Source organism: Phodopus roborovskii, unplaced genomic scaffold (assembly GCF_943737965.1).
Source record: "Phodopus roborovskii unplaced genomic scaffold, PHOROB, whole genome shotgun sequence".
Lineage (NCBI taxonomy): Eukaryota > Metazoa > Chordata > Mammalia > Rodentia > Cricetidae > Phodopus > Phodopus roborovskii.
This window is the reverse complement of record NW_026126611.1, coordinates 5,703,250-5,729,080: the sequence shown is the minus strand read 5'-3', so window position 1 is coordinate 5,729,080 and position 25,831 is coordinate 5,703,250. Positions and strand designations below refer to the sequence as shown.

At 47.6% G+C, this 25,831-nt stretch overlaps 1 protein-coding gene across 1 annotated transcript in view; it reads right to left on the bottom strand.

Moving 5' to 3' along the window:
* The window catches only part of Plg (plasminogen), a 34,788-nt gene extending 9,284 nt beyond the window's left edge, over window positions 1–25,504 (bottom strand). The window contains exons 1-14 of the mRNA XM_051206069.1: window positions 25,395–25,504; window positions 21,796–21,931; window positions 20,517–20,623; window positions 16,598–16,712; window positions 14,857–14,996; window positions 13,324–13,444; window positions 11,949–12,067; window positions 9,783–9,945; window positions 9,121–9,266; window positions 7,664–7,823; window positions 5,567–5,748; window positions 4,750–4,898; window positions 3,891–3,984; window positions 174–294 (exon numbers count right to left, since the gene is read on the bottom strand). Coding sequence (XP_051062026.1) covers window positions 174–294; window positions 3,891–3,984; window positions 4,750–4,898; window positions 5,567–5,748; window positions 7,664–7,823; window positions 9,121–9,266; window positions 9,783–9,945; window positions 11,949–12,067; window positions 13,324–13,444; window positions 14,857–14,996; window positions 16,598–16,712; window positions 20,517–20,623; window positions 21,796–21,931; window positions 25,395–25,443 — 1,802 coding nt within the window. The 5' untranslated portion in view covers window positions 25,444–25,504. The remainder of the gene's footprint in view (window positions 1–173; window positions 295–3,890; window positions 3,985–4,749; window positions 4,899–5,566; window positions 5,749–7,663; window positions 7,824–9,120; window positions 9,267–9,782; window positions 9,946–11,948; window positions 12,068–13,323; window positions 13,445–14,856; window positions 14,997–16,597; window positions 16,713–20,516; window positions 20,624–21,795; window positions 21,932–25,394) is intronic.
* Window positions 25,505–25,831: the final 327 nt, after the last annotated feature.

Genomic DNA, 25,831 nt, shown 5'->3' with positions numbered 1-25,831 from the left:
TTCTTCTTAAATACCATTTGGGGGCATTTTCAAAGTAGGGAACCTAAGGAGACAGCTTTTAAAGCTCGGTGTAGCTGTATTTGCTCCCTGGAAGGGCACAGGAAGGTTGCTTTAGCACGACAGCCCTGCCAGGCTCACGTAGACGGGCGGGGAATGTTTGTGCAGATTCTTACCTTGTTCTGAGACTGATTTGCCAGGGCCAGGAGTGTGGATTGGCCACACAGCCACCCACCACCCTCCCAGGGCATTTCTTCGGCTCCACCTGGGGCTTCCCACACTCGTATGATGGTGGTACTGTGGAATGATGCGAGAGGGGAGGGTCACACGGAGGCAAGCGGACTAGTTCTGTCAAACAGCCCTGATGAAGTCAGGGCCTGCGGCCAAGTGCGGAGTTTGTGACATTCCCAGAGTCATAAGCCACCTTTGGGACAGATCCCCTGGGTTTCAAAACTGGTGCAGGTGGCACAGAACCCTATCCTCTGAAGGAGCGCTAGACTCCAATTATTTAATGAAATCAGTGGCGCATAGAGTAAAATGGGAGTATTTCTTTCTGGACATTAATCGGCAAACAAAGTTATCTATAATGTACTCGCTGTATGGCATTTGGAACACCAAGCTTTGCTTGTTAAGGCCACCTATGATAGTGGCATGCACAGTCAACCTGCAGCCCGCAAGAAGCTCAGAACAGCTTCCAATGTGGACCAACACATCTGTAGGTGACAGCATCCTGTTGCAATATCAAAATTTCTGAACTACAGAGGGCTTCCTGAAGGCCATAGCTCGCAATCCGCATTGAGAGACAGTATGGCTTTTACTTTTTCCTTGTGAGTCGTATGTCTGTCTGTGTCTGTGTGTGTAGACAGATCAATTTTCCTTTCTGCTGGTCTCAGCACAGATCCGACCCTCCCTCACCCACCCCACCCTGCACACTGCCCTCAACAGCCTTCTCTAACCAACCACTGACAATGCACCCACGTGCCCACCTGGTTTTCCTCCGTTTGCCTCCCTTATATAAGCCCTCCCTCTCATCAGCCAGCCTGTCAGTTAACTGGGAAGCAGAGTCTGCACCCCGCCTATGGCAACTCCCACTACTTGGGGTGCAGGGGATATTCATTCTTTGTTGCCTGCAGCCCCCAAGTCTTCAGAAAGGTCTCCGTTAGCATCATTCATAGCATTCCCTCAGAAGAAGTCCCTTTGTTCTCAGTCAGCCAGAGGCCACGCTCTGGAGTAGCTGCAGCCCCAATTTCCCCACTTCCTGTCTTCCGTGGCCTGTCCTGAGAGTGTACGTAGAAAGGGCTTTCCGAAAAGAACTGTCACAGGAGTGGCCTTGCTAAAGCTCAGCTCAGCGGCCGCCACTGTGCCTTGCACTTCACACAAGTGTACGTGCTGCTTGGTGTTTGTCATCTTGACACAAAGCGCCCGTCACCTGGGAAGAGGCCATCTCAGCTGAGCAATTGCCTCATCAGACAAGCCTTTGGGCAAGGCTGTGGGGGTGTTTCCTTGATTAATGATTGATGCACGAGGGCTCAGCCCACTGTGGATGGTGCCATCCCCTGGGCAGGTGGACTTGGCGGTGACCACCAGGAGCAAGCCACTCTACAGTGTCCCCCCCCCCCCCCCCCCCCCGTGGCCTCTGCTTCAGCTTCTGTTTCCAGGTCCCTGCCTTGAGTCCCTGCCTGGCTTCCCTCAGTGATGGGCTGTGGTGCGAACGGGTAAGCCAAACAAATCCTTTTCTTCCCCCCACTTGCTTTGGATCATAGCGTTTTATCTCAGCAACAGAGAAACTAACTACAACTGTCATCCCTACCAGCGAGTGGGCTGTTGCCGTGACAGGCCTGAGTGTGTCGCTTTGGGGAGGATTGTGGAAGGGTTTTGGAGATTTGTGCTGGAGCGAGCGTAAGGAGCTCTTCCACAGGAGCTTAGAGGACAAGAATGTTGAGGGAAATGAAGGCCTGGCTTGTGACATTTCAGGCGGGAGTTTGAGAGCCCCTCAAAGGCACTACTGGCTCTGTGTACGTGGTATTTCGAATTCAGAATCTGTGAAGTGAAACCTTTGCTTTGTTGGAGTGATCAATGCTGGTCAGCTGGGGCTGAACGATCAGCTGTGATTAAGGAGAGAACGGCTTCACTGATATGGAACCTCCTGGAGAGTGTGGGTGGGGGGTGTGTGAATCTGCCCATCCAGCTGGCAGCAGAAGTTGGCAAAATGTGTTTAAGCATCTCCGGTGTGGTACTGGTTGTGAATGCCGGGAGGAATTATGGAGAGCAGCTGGGGCTTGGTACTGTGGGGTATGTCTTTAGATACTGAGGCTTGACTCTTGACTCATGCTGAGAAAGACCCTCTGGTATCCCAGGCTGCTCCAGAGGGGATCAGAGGTGAATCTGGGAAACCAGGACACAGAGCCCAAGGTTCGAATGCCAGGCCAGGCACCACTTAGGGGCAGCCTGTGCAGGGCAGGGGAGGAGTGGGGGAGGGGCGTGCAAGGGCTGGAAACTGAGAGCAGATTGAGAAACTCTGAGACCTTAGGAACGTTCAGGTAAAGAGGCCACCAAGACATTTTCTTCTAAACATACAAAAGCCCCCACTAGAGGAAAAAAGGTCACTATCCGCTTCCCTAACTCTGGAGGCCTCAGCATTTTCTTACAGTAACACCGGCAAGTAGAACCTGACCCATCACCTTCCCCTCTCCATCCATTCCACCCAAGAGCCACTGACATGCTCCTAACCAACCCCCCAAAACACCTGGGAGGCAGGGCCCTGCCCTCCCGGGCCAGCCCAATGCCAGCCTCCACTCCCACCCCCACCCCCACCCTGCCCAGGCTAGCGCACTGTGAGAGAGAGAGGGGTCCACAACAACAGGTTCTGACTGCAGCTTCGCCTGCAGACATAGCCATGCATTGGCCATCCCAGACCCAAGAACTACATCAACTCCCCTTTCCCTGGTCCCAGCCTCTTCCTCCCCAAAACAGTCTCAAATCCCCAAGGACGGAACCAACATGCCATCTCTAAGTTAGGTGGTTAATGGCTAGGAAATCTTGAGAGGAGGGAGCATGGAGTTAAAAGAAAGATACGCATTCTTCTTCATGAAAATTGAGGAAGATATTTTGTGGACTTCCTGTGTGTGCGCGCGTGTGCCTGTGTGAGTGTGGTTACCCCTTTTTCTGATGCTGAAGAGGAAAATCTGCAGTGCTTTAAATGGAAAATGTCCCTCAAGAGCTCATGGATGTGAACGCCTGGTTCCTAGGTGGTGGTGTTTAGTGAGGTCCAGGAACTTTTGAGATGCGGAGTCTTGCTGAAGGAAGTACATCGCTAGGGACGGGCTTTGAGAGTCCATTACCCCAGTCCACCTCCAGTTCACTCTCTGCGTCTCCTGCAATCATACCATAGTCTCTGCCATTGTGGGTATCTAGTTCCCTGGAGCAGTAAGCCCTAAGTGTTTCCTTAAGTGGCTAACCATCATATCTTTTATAGCAGCAGCAATAAAATAGTTACTGCATGTCTGTCCTGGTCCAGTAGCCCCGAACTTGTTCAGTCAGATGTGGGAGAGGTCGTGGGGGCCCTCCTGGAGCTGATTAGTTAGTTCCCACCTACACTTCGGGGATTTAGTATTAAGTTTAGTTGATATGGGGGGCAAGGACAATAATAGGCCAGGTTCCAGGTGCTCATATGAAAGAGGGCTCAGGGCAAGAGACAGCGATTTCGACCTCAGGCACCTGTCTTGAAGCCTGTCTGGGGTGGTTGGTTTTGTGTAAGTTCTCATGAAGAAAATGGTCACTCTACGTATTGGAGAGTAGATTTCTTACTCGAAAAGGGAAAGCGGGGGGGGGGGGGGGGGAGACGGGGGAGGGGAGAGAGGAAGTGGGAAAGAAGGGAAGCAGGAGGAACTTACCACACATTGGGATGTCACAGTAATCGTACAGTTTCCTGGGGTTCGTTGTATAACACCAAGGGCCATTTACGTCGCCATCTGGGTTTCTGCAGTACTGAAAAGAGACTGGCATTTTGAGAGAAGGCTCCCCTGGGGCACAGGGGGACCCAGATACAGAGACATAAACCTTCCTAAGGGCTGGGAGGAGGGGCTGTCCCTTTGTTTCTTTTCTTCTTTCTTCCTGATAAAGTTGGTGTAGCATATATCTAAAGCCTCAGCCTCTGCCTGTCATGTCTCTGCTCAAACCAAGTTCCAGCTAGGAAGCCACCCCCTGGGCCGGATGGGAGAGGGCCAGCCATTGGAGACGATGGGGCATTGCTGGCTATATTGCTGTTGGTTAGCTTCAGTAATCCTGCACCCCATGAAACCTTGTTGGTTTTCTCTGATGGTACGATACAATAAATACAAACGTGGTCTCTGCTTCACGGTTTTTGGACTCCTATGACCTACGATGTATCGGGAGAAGCATCAGACACAGCTCCTTTGTGACATCCTTGATTGACAAGAGACCTTCTGTTCTAATGAAGTGACCAAGAGAGCATCTGGAGGGGCTCAGGATGTGCGGATGGAGGGTATTCAGCAAACCTACTGTGAGCAAAGCGTTGAGACCCCCAGCAGAAGGAGAGGGCCCCTAAAACTGCTTTGATCACCAAAGATCAGTACTATGAACAACCACGTCAACATAACAAAGGTTCAATTCCCTTACTTTTCCCTCAACACGAAAGATCAGTCCCTGGCCAGTGTGGTGTAACCCCAAGCTGAATCTGTCCAAAGATTGGTCAGGAGAATGCAGAACAGACCTGGAACCAGCGTGACTTACGTTCTTTTCCAGACCTGCCCGGGGGTTTGTTTGTGGGGTGAAGATGCTGTGTCTGTGGGGCTCCTGGGCAGCCCATTCCTGACAGGCAGTACCCGCCGCAGTGACAGCCACTTTGCCCCGATAGTCTTTACCAGTCCCAGACATGCAGTCTGTAGGAAGGAGGAGATGCGTGATATGGCGTGGATGGGTTAGTGTTGCCTTGCTCCAGTACAGTGGTTCTCAATCCTGATGCTGCGGCCCTTTAGTACAGTTCCTTGTGATATGATGACCCCCCCCCACCATAAAATTATTTTCATTGCTACTTCATAACACATTTTACTACAGTTATGAATCATAATATAAATACCTGAGTTTTCCCAGGGTCTTAGGTGACCCCAGTGAAAGGGTTATCAGACCCCAAAGTGGTCTAGATCCACAGGTTGAGAACCAGGACTCTAATAGGTTGCTCTCTGGTGATAGACCCATTGTCTCAGCAAACACTGGCATGCTGACAGTTAACCAGACTTGCTACTTAGTTTAAGAAGTTGCCAGAAATGTTTACAGGCCTAGGCTTGGAAAGGATCTCAACATTGGTGAGATGTTTTAGAAGGGAAGTTCATGCTAGAACATAGGAAAACCCAGCTATACAGGGCTGACGGGTGCCTTAGGAAACTGCCCACCCACCTTCTGCCAGCGATCACCTCCCCACCTGCCCCAAGATGGAGCTGAGGCTCATTCCACAGGGCAGACCCTCAGCCCAGCAACAGATCAGTAACCCTTCCTCCTCTGGGTCCGGTGTCCACATCTGCCCACAGATGTCTGGACACTGGCTCCTTACCTGGTTCAGAGGTGGCCTGCACGTTTGGAACTTGAGGGACCATGGGCGACTCTGCAACGCTCCCTCCTGTCTCAGAGCATCTCCTCAGGTTGCAGTATTCCCACCTGACGCTGGGGTCAGTGGTGTAGCACCAAGGGCCCTTGTCGCCATCTGGGTTCCTGCAGTAGTTCATTTCCAAGCCGCTGCAAATCCCAAGACAGCATGGTCAGCAGTGGAGGAGGAATCCAGCTCTTTCTCAGTTTTGTTAAAACAAAGGTCATGGAACCTTTGAAACACCCCATTGAAGATACTAACATTCATACTCACAAGTGGACCTCTTAACTAAACCGAGACAATGTAAGTGTAATGTATTCATATTGTATACATTGATAACATATTTACATTGTAGCAACATAAACTATAATGTACAATGTATGTTTAAATGCACAATATATTTCCATTGTATAAATATAAAAGCAGGCATCATAATATTCTCCTTTGACACTCTGCTAAATACTTAGACCCATTGTAGATCTCGAATTATAACTTTAGATTTTAAAAAGCAAACACAAATATATCAATATCTTGCTTTGTTTGGGGTTTGGGTTGGGGGCATAGTTTTTATACATGGCATGTTTACACATGTTATTCTTGGGCCATTCTGGAAAAAGATGGCCCTTATGTATTGAGCTGCTTTGCCACCTGCGCTGGAAAAGCATTTCTCCATATGAGCCAGAGTTTGTTTCTGGACTGTTTTCCTTTGTCTGTGTTCCTTCCTGCGGACACCATGACACTACCGTGTCTCAGTCACTGAGCTTCTGTGAGCTTCAGTGTCAGCCCTCCAGACCCTTCGCTTAAACATTATCTTGAAGCTTCTGAGACATTTGCCTCTAAATGTTGCCACTTTCTCCAGAAACAGACAGCTAGAATTTGTGGACTGAATCCAAAGCCTAACATAGTAAGGGGCTGATAAATATCTAATCTTTTGATCGATACACGGGATCTCTATTTAGCTTTTGATTTTCCCTTTAACAATGTTTATGCTATAGAGTGTGCAGTTCTTGGAAGTACGCCATGTTGAAAATTCCACTGAGTGCTTTGTGGGTTTTGTGTGATGGCCAATGGTGTTAGAATTTCATTGTTTGGTTCAGTGTAGCTAGCATAGACACACAATGACCTGCCTGTGGGCCTCGGATAGACTGCTGCTCTTCGAACACACACATTCGAAACATCCAGCCATTAAGACTGTCTGTATCCATCAGTCATGTGCCCTGTGAATGAAGGTGGCTGTACTTCATTTCAAAACTTGAGTGCCTTCCTTTTCTGTCCTGTGTTCTTCCCCTCCCTCCTCCCCTCCCCTCCCTCCCCTCCCTCCCCTCCCTCCCCTCAGCCCTTCCTCTTCATTTGCTCTTCACTCAATCCTCTGCCCCTCCCTTCCTCCCTCCTTTCCTCCCTAACTTGCTTTCTCCCTCTTTCCTCCCTCTCTCCCTCCCTCCATCCATCTCTCCCTCCCTCCCTTCCTTCCCTCTGTCCCTCCTCCCTTCCTTCTTCACCTCCCTCCTCTCTTCCTAACCTGCTTGCTTCTTTGCACCTGTCATACAGCAGTGGCTACTAACTAACACTGGTACTCTCCGGCAGCTCACACCCCTTCAGAGCAGTGTGCTCCAGACCTGGTGAGGGTTACCGAAAGACAGAGAGATGCAGATGCAGCTAGAAACACTCGTCTGGAAACCAAGCACAAAGGCAAACTCAAACACCACTCCAGGGTCACACTGGAGTGACTATCCCAATGCAGAGAGATGGCGGCGTGATCTCCAGCGCAGGTTGGGTGATGGTACCATTTCTGAGCTCTATGGTTACTTGTTCTCAAGGTTTCTCCCAAAGGGACATTACCACCCCTTGCTTCCACAAAATTTCCCAGGAAAGGAAGCCAGTCAATGGCTTCTCTTCTCTCAGGCTTTTTTTTTTTTTTTTTTTTTTTTCAAAAGCCAAGTTCCTGACATCATCTGCCCCATGTGCCGATCTCAGAGAAACCATAGAGAAAGCATAGAGCCCAGGTAACTGAAGGGGAACCCAAGTCAGCTATTGATCCTCTCATGGTTGAAATCCAAGACTTACGCATTTGGGAAGTTCTCTGGGGTCTTCAGATGCCGGTGTGGACGCATAGATGTCCAGGACTGGCACTTTTTCCCTGTGATGGTGGTGGACGATGTGCCCCGATAGCTCTGCCCATTGCCTTGGTAACATTCCTGGACCACAGGCGTTTGCTCTGGTAGAACTGAAATCAAAGCAGAAGGAAGGAAGACAAATAAGATCAGGAGCAGACAGACCCGGGCACACACACAGGAAAGAGGTGGAGGATTTCCCACTGTGCATTTCCCATATTAATAGACAACTATCAAACATACAAGGCACTCACACACACAAGACTTACAGTGATGCAGAACACAGGGAAAAAAAAAACCCTTGGAGGAGGGACAAAATAGGCAAAATAGGTCAGAGAACTGCTAACTGGAAATGTCACTGTGTACAAATTTTTACGAGTTACTGCCAGGTATCCATGAGAAGGAGAGGGCAGGATGCTCCGTGACGAGGGCAGCAGGTGGGACTGGGCAAAGGATGGACCAGAAATGCTTGCACACTTCCCTAGACCCTCTCTTTGGTCACAGGACACCAAAGGCTTGAGCTTCTGGAGATGGGGCAGAAGCTGTTGCTTCTCAGAGATGGCCACAGTGGTACACTATCAGACTGCGATTGTGACATAGTCTCCGTCAGTTGTTAGCGGCACTCCTAGTGAACGTGACCAACATGCATGGATAAAAGGGAGGGTGTCAGCGAGACAGGAACTTCTAAACAACAGTAACAAGCCTTCAATGGCAGACGACACGGCTAAGGGAATAATGAGGGAATTGGTATGTATTGGGTACCTGTGTCCCGTGTGACACAGGGGAAAATGAATGGTGCCCGTGAAATGGGTCAGGATAACCACCTTAAGGGTGGTCCTAAGCCAGCCACACACAGTTACATGAATGCAAACGTCTCAGACGGTGAATGAGTCACACAAACACTAGCATAGACAAAGACCTCACATGAGTAAGATAAAACAGAACTAGGGATGTTTTTTTCAGAAACAAGGGGAGACATTATGCCATAACAAAGGAGGCATTCTGTCAGGAACATAAAGACATCTCCAATGCGTGTGTGCCTACCAACAGAGCTCCCCCAATGCAGAAGGCTAGCAGCAACAAAAGACACAGACTAATGTATTCTTAAAGTTGGACATGTAAACAACTCAACAGGAATACAGAACCCTAATAAGACGTGCTCATGTTGACTTTCAGAAGAAACATTGTGAGCACAACAGGAAGTCACATTTTCAAAAGCTCGGGACTCACCCTGAGCCACTAGGCAAACAAGTCGGAAACACTATAGTCGAAATCATACAAGCTGCACTCTGACCCAAAGCGAGACTGATTCGAAGGTATGGCACACTGATACACTATGAAGATGCCGTTAGGTCACAAACATGCACAGGGCAAGTGGGCTCTCACTGAGCTCTCGTGGCCCACTCATACCTGAGGAGTCGGAAAGTTCTGGCAATGACGCAGAGGAATCACAGGATGGGATGTCACAGTATTCCCACCTCGTTTCTCGGTTGGTGGTGTAGCACCATGGAGCGGTCTCTCCATCCGGGTTACGACAGTAGTTTTCCTCTAGATTTCTAGAATAGAAGCACAAGTTTCGCTCTTCGAACAGTTTAACAAGCAAGGTGTGCACATGCTTGTTAGGGGGGACGCTGCGCATACCTAATACTCGGGAATCTCACACATTGAATGGCTGACAGGTACCAGGACAAAGCTGAAGTCGAGCTTAGGCATGTCATGGACTCTGGTCCATAAGAATTGATGGTTAAAATCTATTCCTTGTCTTCCTGTGATGGGATAGGTCTTTAGTTCCGAGTTGGGCACTGTGTTGTATGCTGGAGTAATGAGGATATTTCCACACAGTCCTTAGAGTCTCAAACTTACTAACTCTAAAGTAGAGCCTTAGACTTTGCATTTCTGGTAAATTCTTGAGGGTATTGGTGGGGCACACTTTGAGAAAGACTTGTAAGGTGCAAAGCACTGCTAAATGTCACTTTCCTTGCATGTGACCCAACCCGTCTTTATTCTTGAATTCTTTATAGAACAACCAAGGGGCCACGGTAACAGAGGTAGGGAAGAGATGGGGGACATACTTGCAGGGGAAATTTTCTGGTGTCCTGTTGTGCTCGTGGGGGCTTTGCTCACTCCAGCGCTGACAGGTTTTCCCAGAGACAGTGACAGACACCGTCCCTCGGTAGCTCTCCCCTCTTCCCTTCAGACATTGGTAGGTTGGACCAGAAGGGGGTGGCGGTGTTGCTTGAATAGGGGAAAGAATTGATCATGAATGGTTTTCTGGGAGGAGTGCACCAACAGATGTTACAGGAGGCAAGGTCTCCTCTTACTCCTCGCTTGGGACTTTACGCTTGGGAAGAGCCTTTTGTTTTCAGTTTGGTAGAATCTGTATCTGTAAGGCCACTTCTTCAGGGACTGCTCTAAAAATGGGCCATTGGGTTAGATGCTTCTCTCACCTGTCTATTGTGTTCATCAGGCATGCCCAGAATCCATGGAAGTCCTCTCCCGCCCCAAGTCCTTACACATGCCAGTGGCCCAGGCCCTTTCATGGAGAACACGTTATTCGCTGGGTAAACACAACTGAGGAGCACCCATCTCCCATAAAGCCACACACCCGAGAAAGAGCCCGTGGGAAAGGGTAAATGTCTTTGGTACGTAAGCATCTTAACAATAGAGCTTCAGAAATACAGAAGGCAAACCGAAACAGATTAATCCACAGTGAAAGGTAGCTATGGAACTGCCCATCTCTCAATGACCAATAAAATAAAAGTATAGAAAAACACTAACCAAATATCTTTAAGGAAAAGTGTATGGCCCAAAATTAAGACAAAAATTACAAGACAGAAGCTGGTATAAGGAGGAGGGCTGCCTAAGGGTCTCTGCTTCCCAGCGATGGCGGAGGAGGGAGGCTGTCGCCACACGTCTTCTCTAGCATGTGCTCATGGTCTTCCTACAGTGTCAGACTCTCCGTCCCAATTGTCCAAGAAGGAACAGTGGGAAATAGCTTCTTCCCACGTGTGTCCCTTTTGTGAGCTCTACTTCTCCTGAGCTAGACATCTGAAACATCTAGGCACGCATAGACATCTGTTGACAACGCAGCAGTTAGAAGAAAAAAAAAACTCTGGCTGGCCATGAAGATCATGAAGCAGCTGTGCTGGTGGGTTCCCTTCAGCTCAGGGACGACGACGAGAATGGCAGAGCCACTCCCTGAATTTGAGTATTTTAGCCTCTTCAATTCTTTCTTCCTGGCTCTATAGTCACCTTGGAATTGCTATAACAGCTCTCTCTCTCTCTCTTTCTCTCTCTCTCTCTCTCTCTCTCTCTCTCTCTCTCTCTCTCTCTGTGTGTGTGTGTGTGTACATGTTCATATGCATGCATGTGGATGGAGGTCAGAGGATAGTTTCACTTTTTTTGAAACAGGATCTTTTACTTAAAAGGATCAAGTAGGCTAGACTGGCCAGCTGGCCAGTGAGAGCCAGGGATTGGCTTGTGTAGTCCTGCCTCTGCCTCCATCACCCCCCTAGGATTAGGGTTATAAACTACCATTACCATCTTCAGTTGCTGCTGCTGTTGTTTTTAATGTGGTTCTAGAGCCTGAGCCCAGGATAGTCTTGTGGGGCAAGTAGTTTACCTACAGAACTATTCCATCAGCCTCTGAGTCTTGTTAAGAGTGAAACTATCCCCAGGAAATGGAACCTCTCGGGACAGATCATCCCTAAGTGAAGGCAGCTACCCATGATGGTGAAGCCGCGTCACAGAGAACCATCATCTGGGACCAGGCCGCCCCTCGAAAGTGATGATGATGATAACAACAGCTTCTCCCACATAAGCTTAGCTGAGATAGTAAGAGCCCACCCATGGCCAAGACCACCTGCTCCATCAGCTATGTGATCCCCAAGCCCCTCCCTTTGTTTCCCCCTTTATGGAAAGTCCCAGAGCTTCTGTCCACCCCTTGCAGATGACCTTGGCATCCCTGAACCCCCTTTATCTGTAATTCTCGGTGTGGCCCCTAGAGCTGCAGTTTTACCTTAAAATTGATAACATTCACAAGAGGCAGGAGTCTGACTGAGGGGAAAAAAAAATCAACAAACGATTGTTCTTATCAGCTACCTAAATAGCTAATAAATTGGACAAGAACACCCTGCAGATCTGTGGACTACTTGTTAGGACCTGTACTCAGCGCCAACATATTTCCAAAAAGGGGCGAGGAGGGTGTTCTCCGTGCACTGGGTGTGAGCTTAACTTACTGCAGCGGGGGATGTCACAGTATTCCCAGCGTTTGTTGGGGTCTTGCGTGAAGCACCAGGGGCGGGGCTCCCCATCAGGGTTGCGACAATAATTCATCTTCAGGTTCTTGTTTGGAAATCTGGGTGGCCAGGAAGAATTTTTTTAATAGCAATGATAAACATTTATGCACGAGAATCTTTGAGAATGAGCTACCATTTAGCACCTACAATCAGAGGAAAGTGGTCCTCTGCTGGCAATCCAGGAAGAATGATAGGCTCAGTCTTCCAAGGACTGTATTTCTAGAAGTTTCCATGTGCCTGGCTTACAGAAGAGAATGAGAAACTGTATCTTTCTAAACGTCCAGAATTTTACAGTAAGCAATAACAACCTTCAAAGAACAAAGAAGATAGCAACGTGGTACACAGGCTGGAAGTTGATGCCTGGTCCTACTGGTCTACCAGGCTCCCACCCTACTACAGGAAGCTTAGAGAATCCAAGGTGGGGAAGCTATGTTCCTGCAAGCACCTGGCCAGTAGGACCTCCTTGGCAGGAACCAGGGGCTTAGCTAGGAGAGTGTCTCTGGTCCTGGTTCCTCTCTGAAATGAGTGTTTTGGACAAAGAGAAAAGCAAGCAACTGCCAGTTTATCCTCCCGTACTGGTTTCCTACAGGTGGTTTGGCCTTGTCACAATTTGAGGACACTACTGTGATTGCCTTTGGAAGGCAATGGCAGGAGCCATATTTAAGCTATATGGAGCGAGAGATGCAAAAACTCAGTGACATCATGGTCCACAGGGACAGCTGTGGCTTAGCCACATTACCCCGAGTCTCAGAATCCTTATTAATGATACCAGGGTCATCACAGGGGGAGGGGGAAGAACATGGCATCTGTGTGGGAGATATTTTCCTGTGCAGAATGTGAGCTTGAATCCTCACACGTGCCTGTTCAGCAAACCAGCACTGCATTCTGGGACAGGGACCCCCCCCTTCCCACCCGCAGTACTGTTCTTAAATTCACAGTCGCCTTTTAGAACTCGGTAGACGTTGTGAACGGCCCAGTGTAAACGCACATAAGACGTCAGGGATTTGCAAGCCCCTTGCTATTCACTCACCCATAGATCGCAGAAAGTCTACACTCACTGGTGTAAAACCCAAAAGGAGGGGGGCCTGGGATGCTGCACTTCTAACAAGCGCCCATGATGCTGCATGATGCCCCTGGCCCATTCGATGGGTAGTAAGAACATACATTTCATGTGCAGCCTATGGGGGGGGGTGGGGTTGGTTGGGGTGCCAGCTTTGGAACTCAGACCCACCCAGCCTTCAATTCTTGAAGCAAGCAGACACACCCGAAGAGCAGCCTGTGGCTGAGGAGCCTCAGCCATAGCTGCAAGACTTACTTGGCAGGAATATATCCATGAGCGTGCGGGTTCTGTGAGTCCCAGGCCTGGCAGTCAAGTCCAGACATGGTCTTGGAGATTTTCCCCTCGTACCTTTCTCCACTGCAGTGCATACACTCTTCTGTGTGTGGGGGGGGGGGAGAAAGGAAAGAAACTGAGCTGCGGCCCAGTAGGGCGTAGACGGGAATCCTCTAGAGAGATCTGCAAAGTTCCCTGCTACCTGTTCCTACCTGACTTCCCGTAACCACTTGTCAGCGAGAGACTTGGCGTGTCCTGACGCAGCCAGCGCCCTGTTCTCTTTCTGAGAGGGCATATTTAGGCTATTTCGGTCTGTGCCGCCTTAACTATGGTGACCATGGTCAAATTCAGAAGCTGCCATACACATCCTTGATCTTGGAGGCACACGTAGGGAAGACACGTAGTCTCAGAAGCCTGGGTGTTCTCCGTTTTTAGTTTTAAATAGTGGACATCGTCATTTCTAGAATGATCTTTTAAATGTTTATGAATTGATTCTGATCACGCGATGGCTGACAGATGCATAGGAACCATCTCGGAATTTTTCTGCTATATTTTTTTTTGGTTGGTTGGTTTTTTTGTTAGTCCCCAGTGACTTCACTGGAGGATGCCACTCACCTCATCATCCAAGTATCTCTGTATCGCTGAGGAACGTGACTGATGGGGTGGGCTGAGTGTTGTCATGTTTTTCTTTTTTGCTCTTTATTTAAAAACCAAGACTTTGACTTGGATTTATTAAAATCCCACGTTGAGGAGGAATAACACGTAACTAGAATTTTTACGGGGTTATAAAAAGTAGCTCTGACACTGATATAAAAAGTATGTGTTCATGAGACAAAGGCCAAATGACCTGTGGCCATCTGTATCCAAATACAGGAGCTCGTCCGTGCTTATAGGTAACAAGAAAAACATGCCCACATTGCCTTGTAAACCCCAATTGGCCCCTTTTTTTCCCCCTTGCACTAATAAACATACCTAGCAATAGGAAATGAAGCCATTTTCTCCAGTCTGATGGCTTAATGCTTTTAGCATTGACCTTTGACGTTCTCTGTAAGACGGAGAGACCCACTAGAATGCAGGCAGGCTGACTCAAAAACAGGCGTACTGCCTAACTCCCAACTCAGTAACAGAATGGCCAACATTAAATCATTCCTCTCCTGTGCTTGAATCCCACTGATTCTGTGGCTTTAATTTAGCTATTTAATTACAACCATGTTTGGAGTCCTACACTGTGTGTGAGTTTTAACCAAAGAAATCTGAACCCATGTTTTGCATCTGACTATGCGTGTGAACACGTTGAGATAACATTTTAAGAAAGATCGTGAAGGTTCCGAACTGGGCTCCCTACAAGAGACGGGTCCGTTACCTCTGTCTAGCAATGTCAGACGTGAATCGGGTTTCGCTGTGGCTGTTGCTGTTGCTTTTTTGTTGTTGTTACAACATCTCCGTGGGAAATGGCCGGATAGCATATGCCAGGTGACAGGCAGATAGGAGGGGGCTTTCTAGAGCCACACCTACCTTCACATTCAGGGATGTCACAGTAGTCATATCTCTTGTCTGGGTCCGTCGTGTAGCACCAGGGTCCCTTCTCGTCGCTGTCTGGGTTCCTGCAGTAATTCTCCTCCAGTCCCTCATCGGGGTGCGTACTGGGGGAGTAGCTGCGGGGATGGGAACGGGACGTGGAGACTGAGTCCTAACAATGGTTGGTGTGAGCGAGGCAGGAGATGCTATGCTTCCTACCCGGGGGGGGGGGGTTCAGTTAAGTCATCTGCTGCCCTGTCTCTGTTCCTCTATGGACGGGATACTTGGGTCAAACAGCTCATCTTACCAGCATTGCTCTATGGCCAGCTAACTCTCAGAAGCCTAACCGAAGCTTGTGTACTGTACCGAGTAGGCAGTAGAACACCGAGGCCTCAAATGCCTGAGGGATCCTTGGCTCCTTCTAAACCTGGGTTTTCTCTGCTTGACCTCCCTGCCGTGCATCCATGGCAATGATTACTCTTTTGTTTGTGTGAACTCTGCCCCTGGCATTCCACTGAAACCTCCTTTTATATTCTGGCACTTGCCCTTAATGGGGGGGAGAAAGAACCCTACTAAAAAGGGGTCGTTGCCCCTTGTTACTGATGGTGAAATGAGCAGGAGCAGATGGTGTCTAGGCTAGACTAACCAGCATCGGGCATGAGGTCAATTGTTGGACCACACAGCCAGGGTGACTGGGTGCGGGAAAGCTGGGCATCTCTTCCGCTCTAGAGTTACTGGAAAGATAACTAGACAAAACATGCAAGAACTTGAGGGCTAAAGAAGCAAGCTTGATTTCTGCTTCCTCCGTGTAGCTGTTGGGGGCACTCCTACCTGAGTAGAAGCTCAGCTGCCTCATAAGTGAGCCTAGACTGTGGCGGCAGCCCCTGGAGTCATCACAGAGAACTTAATGCCTTCTAATGCTACACTGGAGGGACACAAGCAGAATGGCCCTAAAATAAAAAGCAAGCCACAAACTTTCTATTCGTTTTTCATGTTTTATATCCTGGTTGGGATATCATCGAGTTGAGGTGGGCATGCCATACAAGCTCTAAACTGATGTCTGACCAAAACAGACCTATCTCTAAACATCCATCATTTTCTGATACTTGGACTCTGTGACAGCTGGTTTAATTGTCAACTTCACATGAACTAGACTAACCTGAGAAAAGCTCTAGATAACTGTGTGTATGCCTGTGAGAGTATTGCCTTACTATATGAATGGATATGGGAAGATCCAGCCCACTGAGGCAGGATATCTTGAACTGTGTAAGTACAGAGAGGAAACCAAGTATCGGTAATCCTGCGTGAATCTATTTCTCTGCTCTTGACCGTGACGTGATGTGTTTGGGAGCTTCAAGCTTTTGCTACTGTGGCTTTCCCATAATGATGGACTGTAGTCTGTAATTGCTATCTAGAATAAACCACCTTCTTCCATGAGTTAGTGTTTTTGCCACGATATCTTTATCACAGTAACAGATTGAAAACTAGGAGCACCCCTAATTCAGTTGTGTGGTTCTTTTGACATGCCTCCTCCTATGTTTTAGGGCTTCTGGGATATTATAGAACAAGACGTATAAGAAGCAACCACTTTCTGCTTTGGTGTTGTGAATAGTTCCGTTCTGCGTCAAAAAGGTTCTCTATCTGCTCACACTCAACAGTCAGGTTTGCTTTGGAAAGTGTGGAATTGTTCTAAATCCACCCATGGGAGAGCAGGGTATGGAAAGTGGGAGGGGCTTACTTAGGTATGTGGGGGGACGTGGCACTCCATCTCTGACAGGGAACTCCGCTCTTTGTCTTGGACATGGTTCCTCTGTAGTTCTGCCCGATGCCAGTCTTACATTCCGACAGATACACTGAAAGAGACCCCCACACAGTGATTCAAAGTCCAGACAAACAACCTCTGGGTGAAGCTGTGCCCAGCACAGTCTCACCAGGGGAAAGGCCTCTTACCAAGCCATGCCTTCCTGTTCTGAAAGGTGGACCCTATGAAGGGCTGCTGCAAATACCCTGTGATAGTTCTGACTATTGCCTTGACATACCTAGAACCTTACATACCTAGAACTTCCAGGAAGTTCTGAGGAATTATCTAGATCAGATTGCCCTGGCGGTGTGTAAGAGAGAGGATTTCTTTTTTTAAACAATAATTTATTTTGTGTACATTGGTTTGAGGGTGTCCAGTCCCCTGGAACTGGACAGTTTGTGAGCTACCATGTGGGTGCTGGGAATTGAACCCGTATCCTCTGGAAGAGCAACCAGTGCTCTTAACCGCTGAGCTGTCTCTTCAGCCCTATGGGAGTGTTTCTTAATTGAGTTAAATGAGGTGGAAAGCCTACCCTGAATGTGGACAGCGCCGTTTCATGAGCTTGTCCCTGAACTCCATGAGAGTGAAGAAAGCTGAGCGTAAGCAAAGGGTAAGCAAGGGTGAACGTGCTATCTCTGTTCCTGACTACGGATGTGAGTTCTTGCCTTGTCTTCCCCTCCCACAGTGATGGACTGTGAACCTAGAATTAGTTGTGAGTCCAGATAACCCCTTGGCTGCCCTAAGTTGCTTCTGGTCAGAGGGTTTTATCGCAGCACCAGAATGAAACCAGAATAGCTTTGTTTATCCAAAAGTTCTTTCCTTGGGCTCTCTGTGCCTAATCCGTGCCAGGGCTGGAACACAGGAGAACACAAAATGGGCACAGGCTACTCTCCTGGAGCATAAACCCTAGTGGAGTTGGGATGCTGACAAAAGAAATTAAAGAGAAACCGTTTGAAATGCGCTAGCATCACAGCATCCTGGGGGGAGGGGGACATGATGATGACAGAAAAAAAGGGGGAGGAGGTTCAGGCAGGGAAGAGAGCGGTCTGTTCAGACCCAAGAGTCCAACCAGTCTGTTTTTTTTTTTTTTTTTTTTTTGTACAACTCTCAATATTAAAACAATAAAGCAAACATAGCCAATAAAATGTTTGTGATAAACACTCCAAACGGTCTCCACTTAACCCCAATTCTCCAGCTGTCCAACGGCTCCCATCCTGTCTCTAACACACGGCCCTTCCTAGTGTGTGCCTACTTCTGTCCCCGCCAGCAGTGGGGGTCCCAGGCATCGTTAGTATGTCCAATTATCCCATTCTGGTGATGCTGTGTTAAAATCAAAGCTGATCCATGAGTGTGGAAAGATAGATTAGTGCTCATACTTCACCTTTTTAATAAACAAGTTAATTACCTTTTTGTTTGTTTGTTTGTTTGTGACAGGGTTGGAATATGTAGGAATAACCTGGGGCTCTCCATGTAGACCAGGCTGGCCTTGAACTCATAGAGAGCCACCTGCCTTTTCCTCCTGAGTGGTGAGACTAAAGGCAAGTACCTCCATGACCAGCCCGTTGGATACTTTTGTATGTGTGTTTGTGTTGTATGTGCATCGTATGTACGTGTTAGAATGCAGGGGGTACACATGTATATGTGGGTGCACCTGGAAGCCAGAGGTTGACAACAGGTATCTTGATCCCCCTCAGCCAGATTTTCTCACTGATTTGGCTAGATGAATCGGCAATGACCTTTAGAGATGGACCTGTCTCTGTCTCCTGGCCAGCACCGCAGTCACAGGCACAGACCACTGCCAGCATTTTATGTAAGTTCTGGAGATCTGAACCTGGGTCCTTAGGCTTGGGCTGCTGGCTTTTTATATGCTGAGTCATCTCCTCGGCTCCAAATTGAATACTTTGAAGGATGTAGGCTGACAGATTTCGTGAGGACAGCACACCCATATAAGCGACTCCATGAGCTTGAGGGGGAAAGCTATAAAATCCTAAAGGTATTGCAGAACCCATGTGTTACCAAGACTTCCAAGATAAGGACACACTGAAGCCCACTCCAAGCAAAAGGTCTACATCACAAGCCAGCTTGCATTTTCTGTAAAAGCATACAGTAGCGTTTCTAGCGTATGTGTGCCGCTAAGAGACTCCCCACCAAGGCCTCGTTTCTGGCTCATCGACCCTCAAGAAGTATTTTTAATAACGCAACAGCTTCATCACATTGTAAACAAGGGGTGCGCTGTAGCCTCGTTGGTATGCCTCTTAAGAGGAGTGGTCCCCACACATCAAAGATAAAAACTTGAAGTGTGATGAGCAAGGGAGGCCTGGAGCCGGGAAACACTTTGAAAAACAGCGCTCTATCTCAGCAGGGTGAATAGACAGACCTTAAATGGTTTATTCTCTTTTTCTTTTTGTTTTTTTGAGACACGGTTTCTCTGTGTAGCTCCAGGAGCCTGTCCTGGGAACTTGCCTGGCAGTTTATTCTATTTTTAAAGAGTTAAAAGGGAAATTTTAAAGTTTCCCAACACATGTTTGAGGAGATGCAATTGTAGCCACTCTGATTAGATCTCTCTCTCTCTCTCTCTCTCCCTTCCTCTCCCTCCTCCTTCAATTAATACAGTGTACCCTATAAATACATAAAATTTAACGGGAATGGTTTTCAGCTAGGAAGGGCCACTTATTAGAGGTCACACGTACAGCTAGAGGAGCAGTGACAGCCATGGTGACTTGGTCCTGGTGGTGGCAGCTGGTGCAAGGGCACCGTGACGCCGATGAGTCTTAGCAAAATCCTGGTTGCGAAGTTAGTGACCAGTCCAACTCACAGTAGAGAAACCAGGACCCAAAAGGGACTGCCTGCCTTCACGCTCCTCCTCCCTTGTTTGCTTGTACCCAGCGTGGTGGATATAACCTTTTGACCCACTGAAAACAAGCAAAACCAGCCTTCAAACTTCAGACTTCAGCCTTGCCACTCAACCCTCCCGTTACTCCTGGTTAACAATTTACAAGTGTCATATTTAAGTGTTAGCAATTCGTAGAAAGAATCGTCCTCCGTCCCCTCTTTATAAAAGTCTAGTTAATGGTAGGCAAACCTGTGTATCCTATCCTATCCTCACTGTGTAAAAGCTCAGTGCTTCACTTGATGAGATTTAGATTTAGTTGACACTTGGATCTCAAGAGTTAAAAAGAATACAGAGGCAAGGAGGGGAATATCAGGAACGCCTCTTATCAAGTCTAAGAAGGTAGATTGACTGGGGGAACAATCCCAACCCGAAGGAAGAGGTTACCGTTGTGGTTTTGTAGTGTTAAAAGCACAGGAAACTGGGCGTTTCTCGTTCTTGTCAGCACACCTCATCCAAAACACTGCACTACCCAACCAGGGACAGAGTGTAGGAGAAGCTTTTTATAAATGGCATAAGTTAAATAGCCATATACATTTAAAAACACTTGTTCCTTCCTAAAAAAAAAAAAAAAAAAAAGACAGACACTCCATTGGAGTCCCAGGCCCTACGCCATGGGATTTCTGGTTTGTTGTAAAGAAAACTAGAAAAGAACTCACAAATGTCATGCATCTTCAAAATGTAAAGAAAGTGAGAAGTAGAAGCCAAGATCTTAAAGAACATTTAGACTCCATGCCTCCCTTCCGAACAAAACTAAGCTTCGTATTCCTCAGGCCGCAGATAGAAATGCTTTTGTAGACTCAGCCCTTGGATGTGGAGAAACACCCTCATGTTGGCATTGTTGATCAAAACCAAATCCCGTCCTAACTCTGTGTCCCTGTGACCTAACTCCATGTCTCTGCGATAGTCTCTGGTGACATAAATTGAGGACTTAAGAGGGAAAGGAAGGGGGGAACATGGGCATACCTCTCTTTTCGAACAAGATGACATCTCTCATCCGGATGATGGAGGAAGCCTTGCTGTTCTCGGCCATGATCACACATTGCTGCTCTTTGCTGTGGTACTGGAATGACCTGTAGGGGATGGGAGCCCTTGATTACTAAGGGAGACACTGATAAGAGCATCTCTGGCTTTGTCCACTCTCACGACGCCTCCCTCTGTTCCCTTCTACAGAACGTACATTGCTTTTGCACTAAGCAGTGCCTCGTGGCAACTGTCTTATTCTTCTGACATGATTAGTGCTTCCTTTGACTATTGCATACATGCAAAGGACAGACACCAGGCTGTGTATGTGTGATATTTTTGCTCCTCTGGTCTGTTTCTGTGTTCTCATTCTTACTTTTCTCCCCATTTCTCCCCCCCCCCTCTCTCTCTCTCTGTGTGTGTGTGTGTGTGTGTGTGTAGGCCAGATGTCAACATCAGGTCTCCTCCTCCACCTCCATCTCACTGAAACTGGAGGACCCCGCCCCTAGATTGGGTAGCCAATGAGCTTCATGGATCTGCTTGTTTCCTTCTCCCTGGTGCTAAGATGACAGTCACTTCTTTTACATGCGTGCTGGGAATCAAACCCAGGTCCTTATGTTTGCAAGGCAAGCTTTTTTTTTTTTTTTTTTTTTAATCTCTCTAGCTTCTTCTCCGTTTTGTTTTATTTAACGGAGCACTAATAAACCTTAATAAGACCTTGTAACTTGGGCCTTAGAGATCATAAGCAAACTCCAGCCCTACAATTCCCTTTTCCCTCATTAAAAAATAATTTATTTAACTTATGTGCATTGGTATGAAGGTGGCAGATCCCCTGGAACAGGAATGGCAGACAGTTGTGAGCTGCCATGTGGGTACTGGAGATTGAACCTGGGTCCTCTGGAAGAGCTGCCAGAGCTCTTAACTGCTGAGACATCTCTCCAGCCCCACCTTTTTCTGGTTATGTTTTTAAATTCCATATAATTTAATTTTGATTTTTAAAAGTATTATTAGGGTGTAATGTGTGAGTGCAGGCGCATTTGTACCATGGCATGCATATGGAGGTCAGAGACAACTTTGTGGCTCTCTTTCCGATTTTATGCGGGCCCAGTCCTTAGGGATACGGGGACAGAGACTTTTACCCACTGAGGCACCTCGCCAGCCCCCCTTTCCCTCCGGAATTCTGCTTTTGTTAATAAACAGATGCACACATTTATTTTCTTTAGAAGAGCAGTCTGGTCTGGGGCAGCCAGGGTTCTGCTTGAGGCAATGGCAGTGCCAATACCTGCAGAGAAACGCTGTTTCCTCTTCGCATTTAGCGGCGCAGTCCTCTATGCTTCCAGCCCCTACCTGCTTCTTGGTGAGGCTGAACAGCGAAGCCCCTTGTGTGCTTACATAGCCGTCCAGGGAGACCCCCTGGCCTGAGAGGAACAGATAAGAAGAAAACTGAGTAATTCAGACAGCAACACTGTTGATTATCATGGCTCTGTGTGTGTGTATGTGCGTGCCTGCATGCGTGCGTGTGTGTGTGTGTGTGTACACGTGTGTGTGCATGCGTGTGTGGGTGCACATGTGTATGTGTGTGTATGCCTGTGCGTGCGTGTATATGTGCACGTGTGTGTGCATGCACGTGTGTGCATGCACGTGTGTGCATGCGTGTGTGCACGTGCCCCTGTGTGTGTGCACCGCGGCTTATTTAGTTTATCGTTTAATTTCATTTTGATTTTTTTTTTTTTACTTCAGTAGGTTGCAGTGTATTGAAAGAACAGCCAGACTGGCAGATTAGTAAATGAAGCCCACGAAAACCACTTTTACCGGATGACACTGGAAATAAAGAGTGAACAATATGGACTCACGGTGTTTGCCCCGTGAGAAGCCAGGAAGGCGCCATTACTGACAGCGTGGTTTTCATTTGGTCTCACAGAGTGAGAGTCGGGTATGGAATTTGCGGCCTGACTGACAGTGATGTGTGCTTTCCAATAAAATACCATTTTTTTTTTTTTTTCCCTTGATGAAAGCATCTGGCATTTCAGAGGAAATTACAAAAAAAGAAAAAAAAATGTAGAGCCTGTTACGAATACTGGGCTTCACATTTTCCTTTGAGACAAAGTCTTTCTGTGTAGCCCTAGCTGGCCCAGAACTCAAGGCAATCCTCCTGCTTCAGCCTCCCAATACTTGTGCGCCCCGCCCCCCGGCATGGCCTGCCTTTGACTTTTGTAGGAGCTGTAATCTGAAATCTGAGGCAGGGCCAGTTTGTTTCCCTCCTGAGGGCATAGAGTGCGGTCATAGCTGTTGCGTGTCCCCTTGGCTAAGGGGCTGGCTTCAGCTTAGACAACTCTGAGCCCCTGCTCCCGTTCTTCAGGGAACATACTCATGATTTCCATGGGGTTAGAGTACAAACATAGCAAAGTCTTCATGGCATTAGGCAACACGGAAACCTTGACCTCTTGTGGGGACCAAAGCCAGATCCGGCAGGTTAAAGAGTGACCAGAGTTGGGAGTGGGAAAACTTGAGCAGACAATTGATGAATACAGACTCATCTCTGGAAGTCTACCCTCTCCCTCATTGGTGACCTCAATTCCTCCGAAATGCTCCAGACTGGAAGGCCGACTAAAGAGCAGAATTCTGGCTGACAGCAGTTTCAATTGCTAGGCATACCAGATGGTAGAAGCTTGTGTTTCATTCTAATTCAAACTCTTCGTTTTGAGAAGAGCCGTGCTTTGGAAATCTGTAGAGCTGTGTGTGGTCTGGAGGATGTGTAGTGACTCTTTGCTGTGCATCTAGATAGAGCTGGGCTGACCTGTGCTAAGAGTTCTGGGGGGTGTGCAAGCTAGGTTTCAAATGGTGATGACGAGGAGAGAGCTATCTGGGTCATCGGCTTTGTGTCTTCATGTTTCATGGTGTACAGCTACTGAGATCCACCCAAGGAGCTGATGGTCCAAAGACATGTCCCCAAGGATGACTGAATTTTTTTCTTTTATATTCGAAATGTCTCTCCAAGTCTTTACCTCTTCTGTTTACTTCCAGGGCTCATGTAGAAATAAGGTTTAATATAATTTATTAATATGGGACTTAACACAAATCTTTTAGTAGGAAAACCTATTTCATTGTTATAGCCTGAATATAGATGCGCATTACAATCAAAGTGAAGAGACTTTTTCATCACTGTGGATGTGTGTGTGTGTGTGTGTGTGTGTGTAAAACAAATCTTAGCTGGCCTTGGTGGCTGACACCTTTAATCCCAGTACTTTGGGAGGCAGAGGTAGGCCTCAGAGTTGAAGGGTAGCCTCATCTACATAGCAAGTTCTAGGCTGCCCAGGTCTACATGATATGACTTTGTCTCAAAGGGAAAAAAATTCTAGTAGTTTGTACACAGCTGTGGAAGCTTCTCTCTCTCTCTCTCTCTCTCTCTCTCTCTCTCTCTCTCTCTCTCTCTCTCTTTCTCCTTCTCCCTCAGGCTACTTTAGTTCAATAAGAAAATGAAAATCATTTCCACATAAAATAAGAGGGAATACTTTCACAAAGAGCTTATGAAAGAATCCCCCCTCAATTGGCTGAGATATATATTACCTGCTGTTACCTGCTGCAAAGAAGTCAGTTCTAGCCTTTGGGTGTGACCCCTAAGCTTACAGCTCCTAGATTCTACAGGCTGGAGTGGGATACACACACACACACACACACACACACACACACACACACACCACCCCCCTCTGGATTTTTTTTCTGTCTCTTAAGTTCTCTCTGCTAAATTCAAATGTATTTAACAATAAAGTGAAATTTATAAATCCCTATCGGTCTACAGTTTAAGTCTCAGGTCCCTCCACGTTGCTAGCACGAAGAAGCCTGGCATGGGATGTGGTTGCTTTGATATGAAATGTCCCAGACAGCAAATCTGTAAAGACAGAAAAGCTAGGTGAATGGAGCTTAGGGCTGGCGCATTGAGGGGGCAGCGAAAATATTCTAGTTTTTACCACGATAGTTGGACACCCCTGAATGTTACTGAAAACGTTCAGGTTATATGCCTCACCTGAGTACATCTGACAGTGTGTGAGTCATGTCAGTGAAACTACTCAGGAGAAAGCAAATTACTGGCCACGTTTAGAATGTGAATTTTTAAGAGCTTTTAAACAAAGCTGAAAAACAGAGAACGCTAGATTCCTTCTTGCAAAGACCTAATTTAAATCCTAGCTTTTTTGTTTTTTTACTTTCCTGATCTGACATGGACCGTGGTCATGATTTCCTCAAGTCTAGATTCATTCATCGACATGAGGAAAGCATGCTACACCTCTGCCACCAGGCCCTTAAGCTAGTATCAATACACAAACACACACACCCACACACACACACACACACACACACACACACAAAGAGCACACAGGTGTAACGCCCTGACCTCTAAATAGACATTTGTTCATTTACTGCATACATGTGTCATTTTTAAACTGACCCGTGTGACTCACGGACACACAAGAGCAGCAATGTTAACCATCTTACCCCACTACAAACCACCACCAGGGGCCGAACCCGGGACCTCCCACATGCTGGCCAAGTGCTCTAGCACTCAGCCATACCCCCCCCCCTTAACTTCCTTTAGAGTTGTTAGTCAGCTGCCCCCACCCCGATCACTGCGAACATTCCCCATCATTTAGATTTGAAAAGCCACCTGTGGCCTGCTCTGCCTGTTCCTTCTCACTCCTAGTGTCCTGACAGGAAAATTAAATGTATACATCAAACTCCTCAGTCAGAGATTTTTGAACTGAAAGTCGCACAAAACCAACAGTTCAGCGGAATTGCACATAAAGACATAGCGGACCTATTTTTAGTATATGGCTAGACTTTCTTTTTTTCTTTAAGGTTTAAACAAAGCCGTGCATCAAACCTTACCTGATCTCAGAAACAAGAGAAACAGAAGGACTACTTCCCAATGGTCCATGTTGGGACTGGCCAACAGCACCCGGAAAACCGTGTCACAGTCCCAGATGTTGACTTAAAGGGGACCAAAGGCGTCCACAAGCAAGATAGTCCAATGGGGTTAATGATTCCCGGAGGCCCTGCCACTGTACGCAGAAGGAACAAACATTACCTCGAATAGGGCGCTTACAAAATGTTTGCGTGGACTCAGCAGCAGGCGCTCCAAGTGCGAGAATACCAGTTCCGCACCCACCCCTCTCCTCTGCTTGACTTCTCCGTGTCTGCTCACCTCGCCCAGCCACCGCGGTCCCCATTTCCTCCCTCCTCTTCAGCTTCGTTGTCTTGGGGTCCAGAACGGAAGCCGTGAAAATAGCTTTTGTTTGCCGAGCGCCTTCCATATGCCAGATGCT